This window comes from Moschus berezovskii, chromosome 20 (genome assembly GCF_049115385.1).
Source record: "Moschus berezovskii isolate FMDL1 chromosome 20, NW_MosBer_1.0, whole genome shotgun sequence".
Taxonomy (NCBI): Eukaryota; Metazoa; Chordata; class Mammalia; order Artiodactyla; family Moschidae; genus Moschus; species Moschus berezovskii.
Window position 1 is genome coordinate 39,599,089 of NC_142479.1, and position 6,474 is coordinate 39,605,562.

General features: G+C 49.0%; 1 protein-coding gene across 1 annotated transcript in view; it reads left to right on the forward strand.

Moving 5' to 3' along the window:
- DNAH2 (dynein axonemal heavy chain 2) overlaps positions 1–6,169 on the forward strand; it is a 107,667-nt gene extending 101,498 nt beyond the window's left edge. Inside the window, exons 80-88 of the mRNA XM_055406074.2 lie at positions 2,952–3,143; positions 3,299–3,483; positions 3,649–3,877; positions 3,959–4,110; positions 4,237–4,351; positions 4,839–5,015; positions 5,121–5,195; positions 5,380–5,530; positions 5,654–6,169. Of these exons, the coding sequence (XP_055262049.1) occupies positions 2,952–3,143; positions 3,299–3,483; positions 3,649–3,877; positions 3,959–4,110; positions 4,237–4,351; positions 4,839–5,015; positions 5,121–5,195; positions 5,380–5,530; positions 5,654–5,808 (1,431 nt within the window). The 3' untranslated portion in view covers positions 5,809–6,169. The remainder of the gene's footprint in view (positions 1–2,951; positions 3,144–3,298; positions 3,484–3,648; positions 3,878–3,958; positions 4,111–4,236; positions 4,352–4,838; positions 5,016–5,120; positions 5,196–5,379; positions 5,531–5,653) is intronic.
- The last annotated feature ends 305 nt before the right edge of the window (positions 6,170–6,474 follow it).

Sequence of the window (6,474 nt, forward strand, 5' to 3'; positions counted from 1 at the left end):
TTTCACATGATGTACTCTGCATATAGGTTAAATAAGCAGGGTGACGATATACATCTTGATGTACTCCTTTCCCGATTTGGAACCAGTCTGTCGTTCCATGTTGTTAATGGCACCACTAATTTTTAAAAATCTATGTTTAAAGTTGATTTTTATTTACCTTTATTTTCTTCTGTCAGCAGAAGTATTCTGTCTTCCCGTTAAAAAAATGTCAAACAGTTCAGATATGTGTTGTCAAAGAGACACAACCCTTTTTTTTTTAATTCGCTAAGAGCCTTTCTTATTGCCTTCTAAGAGAGGCATATACCTTGTAGCCAGAGGGCCCTCTGTTGGCTGAACCCCACCCTCTGTGATGGGTAGAGGTGTGTTGGCCCTGAGGTAGGTGCTGTTTAGGTTGGTTTAATCAGCATATTAAAAAGCAGAGCCATTACTTTGCCAACAAAGGTCCGTCTAGTCAAGGCTATGGTTTTTCCCGTGGTCATGTATGGATGTGAGAGTTGGACTGTGAAGAAAGCTGATTGCCGAAGAATTGATGCTTTTGAACTGTGGTGCTTGAGAAGACTCTTGAGAGTCCCTTGGACTGCAAGGAGATCCAACCAGTCCATTTTAAAGGAGATCAATCCTGGGTGTTCATTGGAAGGACTGATGCTAAAACTGAAACTCCAATACTTTGGCCACCTCATGCGATGAGTTGACTCACTGGAAAAGAGTCTGATGCTGGGAGGGATTCGGTGGGAGGAAATGGGGACGAAAGAGAATGAGATGGCTGGATGGTATCACTGACTTGATGGACATGAGTTTGAGTGAACTCCGGGAGTTGGTGATGGACAGGGAGGCCTGGCGTGCTGTGATTCATGGGGTCGCAAAGAGTCGGACACGACTGAGAGACTGAACTGAAATGAACTGAATAAGCAGTAAGCATGGAGGCAATGATGAATGGGAGCAAATCCCAGGAGGAAAGAGGAACCAGTCAGGATGGCTCTGCAGTGGGTGGGTCACCAGGGGAGGGAGTCCTCTTGGAGGTCAGCCCAGGAGAGCTGTCCATGAAAGGCTGCCTGCTGGTGATGCAGAACCTTCCTGCAATCCACCAAACCTTCTGAGAAAGGACATTCAGGTGTGCTTGGTACAACTGAATTCCTTTTAGAAGCTGACAAAGAGGCCAATATTTTAAAAAGTTTTTTGAAAATAACTTTAAATTTACAGAAAAGTTGTAAGGATAATAGTACAGAGAACCCCCTATACGTTACCCATATCCATCTGTAGTTAACATTTTGTCCCATTTGCCTTATCATTTGATCTCTGTTTTTCTCTCTCTCCACTCACACTTCTGAAACATTTGAGAGTAAATTGTATATCCTGGCCCTTTACTGCCACATACTGTAGTGTATTTCAGTGGAAAGGACCCACTCCTAACAATCAGGGTGTCCTCTTATATAACTGCAACATGGTTGCTGACTTCAATAAATTGATACACTATTTTAATCTAAATGTATTATGTGTTCCAATTTTGTTAAGTGTTGCTGTCTTCATATAAATATACAGATGGGTTTCTAGGCCCTTTATGCTGTTCATTGATCAAGTTGTTTATCCTGGGGTCAATATACACTGTGTTAATTACTCTCTAGCTCTATAATAATTCTTGATAACTGGGGAAGGCAGATCCTCCTACCTTATTCTTCTCTAGGCTATTCCTGATCTTTTATTTTTTAACATAAAATTTGGAATTAGCTTGTCAAGTTTCACCAAAAATGTTCTATTGATCAATTTAGGGGAAATCAATGTCTTTAGGATATTGAGCTTCTCAATCCATGAGTTCAGTAGGTCTCTCCATTTATTCTTTCTTTTAATAAAATTTTGTAAATTTTCTAAAGATATATACATTTATGTTAGATTTATTCCTCGGTGCTTTACATGACTTGATGTGATAAATGATAATTTTAAAGATCAGATTTTCTTTTTGTCCCTGGTCTATCCAATGTTCTTCTGTTTTCTGCCTGCTCCCTTCTGTCCATCATGATGAATCTCCTTAGAACACTGTTTCAATGTATCACTGTCCTATTCAAGACAGAAGTGGCTCCAGGGTTCCTAGTGAATCGGGTCCAGTCGGCGCAAACTGCCCTTCTTACTGTATCGCCATCTGCTCACGGTGCTTCTGAGCCTATCTGAGCGCTTGGACTTGATTTCAGTTAGATCCTCTTCTCACTTTATCTCCCCTTCGTGCCTTTATTCCTTCAGTTCTTCCCATCTCTGGACAGTCAAGGCCCTCCTCTCAGCCTCGTTACATCCTTCCTATTTGTAAGACTTAACCAAACCCCAACCTGCTCATGAAGCCTGATAAATCCAATCATATAGCTCATTCCTCTTTGATGATATGTCACTATATACTAACCTTTTGCACAAAATTGTGTACATTTCTTATTAATTCGGCCATGTTGAGTCTTAGTTGTGTCACACAAGATCTTATATTGTGGCATGTGGATTCAGTAATTGTGGTGCAAGGGTTAGTTGCTTGGCAGCATGTGGGATCATAGTTCCCTCACTGGGATCACACCCACATCCCCTGCATTGCAAGGCAGATTCTCAACCAATGGACCATGAAGGAAGTTCCCATGTTTATGTTTTTGTTCATATTTTTTGGCACTCACAAATTGAGTTGGCCTACCCACCACTGAGAACATCACGGTTGAGGGGATCAAGGAGTCGGGGTGGAGACAACAAGGCAGGGCTACCACAAGTCCATACAGTGCCCGTGTGTGAAGAGAAAGACAGCAAGCCCTGTGAATGAGTGCATGTCTTTGCATGCAGTTCAAGGGCTGCATTTCAACCTTCACTCGAAAATTTCTTCAGCCAGTGCCCTTATGCAGTGAGCAACCTCCACAACTGAACACGATGGTGCTAGTGTTAGGGCCAAGCAAGATGCATGTCATCCCATCTCTGTACTTCCTTGTCCCCAGGGCCTAAAGGCCAACATGACCCGTCTTTACCAACTGATGACAGAACCACAGTTTTCCCGCTGCTCCAAACCCACCAAGTATAAGAAGCTGCTGTTTGCACTGTGCTTCTTCCACTCTGTGTTACTTGAACGCAAAAAGTTCCTGCAACTTGGCTGGAACATCATCTACGGCTTCAATGACTCTGACTTTGAGGTTTGTGATGACCAGGGTCCCTCACCCCACCCTCCCTCCTTACACTTTCTGCCCCGAGGCTGCCCTGCAGGAATCATCACTGACCGGAAGCCCCTGGAAGAATTCCTGCCATAACTGTGTGTGGGGCTGGGGGCCTGGGCTGGGACCATGCACAGGTGTCAGAGAACTTGCTGAGCCTCTACCTGGACGAGTATGAGGAGACACCCTGGGATGCACTCAAGTACCTCATCTCCGGGGTCAACTATGGTGGACACGTCACGGATGACTGGGACCGGCGCCTGCTTACCACCTACATCAACGACTATTTCTGTGACCAGGCTCTCTCGACCCCCTTCTACCGGTGAGGGGGGCACTGAATGGGGTGCCAGGTGGCAGGATTGTGGGTGAATGGGAGATTGACTTGGGGGGCGAAGTAAGAGCAGAGAGTTGGATGGATAGGGCCTTGGCCTGGCATGGGAGCCCCAAGTCTCCACAGTGAGGTGATAATTCTGCACTGACTCCCCAGGTTGTCAGTGTTGGAGACCTATTTTATCCCCAAGGATGGGAGCCTGGCCTCGTACAAAGAGTACATCAGCATGTTGCCTGGCATGGACCCCCCAGAGGCTTTTGGCCAGCACCCCAATGCCGACGTGGCCTCCCAGATCACAGAGGCACGCACTCTCTTTGAGACTCTGCTTTCCCTGCAACCCCAGATTACACCCACCAGGGCTGGAGGCCAGAGTCGGGAGGAGAAGGTAAGGACAGACAGACAGTCACCTGGGGGAGGGAAAGCAAGGAGGAAAAGAGGTCTGCACTCAATGATCCTGCCTCGGCAGGTCCTTGAGTTGGCTGCCGATGTGAAACAGAAGATCCCAGAAATGATCGACTATGAGGGGACCCGAAAACTACTGGCTATGGACCCCTCCCCACTCAATGTGGTCCTTTTGCAGGAGATTCAGAGATACAACAAGCTGATGGAGACCATCCTGTGAGATGGGGGTGGTGGGGCTCTGTGGAACGTAGGGAGGGGGCAAGAGGAAAGGCCTTCACGCCCTGCCTAGGATGGCTCTCCCAGGCCCATCCCATCCATAACCCTCCAACTTTCCCCATCCAGCTTCTCACTGACAGACCTAGAAAAAGGCATCCAGGGCCTCATCGTCATGTCTACCAGCCTGGAAGAGATTTTCAATTGCATTTTTGATGCCCATGTCCCTCCGCTCTGGGGAAAGGTAAGATTATCTCACTGTTGATCCTTCTCCAACAATGAACTCTCCTTTTACCCCTGGACCCACAGCCTTCTGTTCCTAGGGAAGCCTATAGCAGAGAGCACTGAGCCTGGGCTTTGGAGTCAGACAGGTTCAAGGTTGAAATCTGACTCTGCCCCTCACTGACTGACTTTGCAAAGTTATTAACATAGAAACTTACCCAGGGCAAGTTCCTAAGTTTCTCCAAGGATGCTTCAAGGATTCCTGGTACTACTGTGCAGCTTAAAAGGTGCTTAATTAATGATAACTGGTTAGCATTGCTGGTGCTGTTGTTAATAGTTGTCATTTTATGCTTCTTTCCTGGAAATTGGCTTTTGGAGAGCTTTCTGAACTATGGTTTGGGGAACAGGGGCTGACACCATATATTCTTCTATCTACTTGAAGTGTTCACAGTAAGAATTTGAATGCATGAATAAGTGAATGAATAAACACACACTACCTCCTGCTCCAGGCCTACCCCTCACAGAAGCCATTGGCTTCATGGACCCGGGACTTGGCCATACGTGTGGAGCAGTTTGAGATGTGGGCCAGCCGCGCACGGCCTCCTGTGATCTTCTGGCTGTCTGGCTTCACCTTTCCCACTGGCTTCCTCACTGCCGTGCTGCAGTCTTCAGCTCGCCAAAACAATGTGAGCCACGTGGACAGTGTGATGGGAATGGATACTGATGATATGTATTTGCTCTCCTCTGTGTGTGTGGGAGGATCCTCCCTTATTCTCACCTTCAATATCCAGATTTCAGTGGACAGCCTCTCTTGGGAGTTTATCGTTTCCACTGTGGATGACAGTAACCTAGTGTATCCACCCAAGGTGGGTGCCACATGTGTTTAGGGTTCTCAGCAGAGGGGAGGCTGGTGGAGGAGGAGGGGCTGGGAGCAAAGGTGGGAAAAGACTGGTTGAGAGGGAGGGGAGGAGAGAGGTGGCAGGACAGGGGTGGGGGCATTGGCAACTGAGGGTTTGGTTTTACCCCCAGCCTGTCCCCATGTCTCCCCAGGATGGTGTCTGGGTTCGGGGTCTATACCTGGAGGGTGCCGGCTGGGACCGGAAGAACTCCTGCTTGGTGGAGGCAGAGCCCATGCAGCTTGTCTGCCTCATGCCCACCATCCACTTCCGGCCTACTGAGAGCCGCAAGAAGAGTGCCAAGGGTGGGATAGTTCGCCCCCTCCCTAGTTTGCATCCTAACCCAGCCTCCACTCCACCCCACCTGCTCCTGCCCTTCTTTCCCAGTGGCTCCAGGGTCTGCCTCATTCTCCTCTCATTTCCTGCAGGCATGTACTCCTGTCCTTGCTATTACTATCCCAACCGGGCAGGCAGCTCAGACCGCGCATCCTTCGTCATTGGCATCGACCTCCGCTCTGGGACCATGACCTCTGATCACTGGATCAAGAGGGGCACTGCTCTACTCATGAGCCTGGATAACTGAGAGGGCCTCCTCTTCTTTCCGTTTGGGGTGGGGGTGGGGGTCGAGGACTTCAGGAGCCAAGGCTGATAATGTACCTCGGACAGAGGCTAGGCTTCACTCAGGCCTTTACCTTTGTTGAATTTGTCACCTGATGAGGCCCTGGTAATACCTAGTCGTGTTAATCGTAAAGAATTGTATCGGAGTTCAGCTCAGTAAAACACCCCCGACCACAAGCCCCAAGTCTCTCAATGGGATGGTTGGGGTTTGGGGGGCGGGGGGATAGTTGTGAGGAAGCCCAGGCCTTACTGAGGATGAGAGCTCCTGTGGGCTGCTGCCGGATAGGGAAAGCAGCAAGGGAAGTGGGAGGTCTTGAGAGGGAGAGGAGGCGTGGCCTCGGCGAATGGGCAGGGCAGTGGGGCCTAAAGAAGGTGTGGCTAAATCTCTGGGCAGGACTCGAGCGGGTGGGGCGGGGCTTACTTTGGAAGGGCGCGTGATCCAAATGGCATAGGGGTTTGTCAGTCAGAGATCCGTGCTGGACCCCATACCTTGCACCTTGAACCCTGCACTCCGCATTCGGCATCATATTCGGCACCTGTGCAGAGGCGAGCTGGGCCGGCAGAAAGCGGGGCGGAGCCGGGGAAAGGGACTCCAGGCGCGAGAAGGGGCGGGACCATGAGAAGGGGCGGG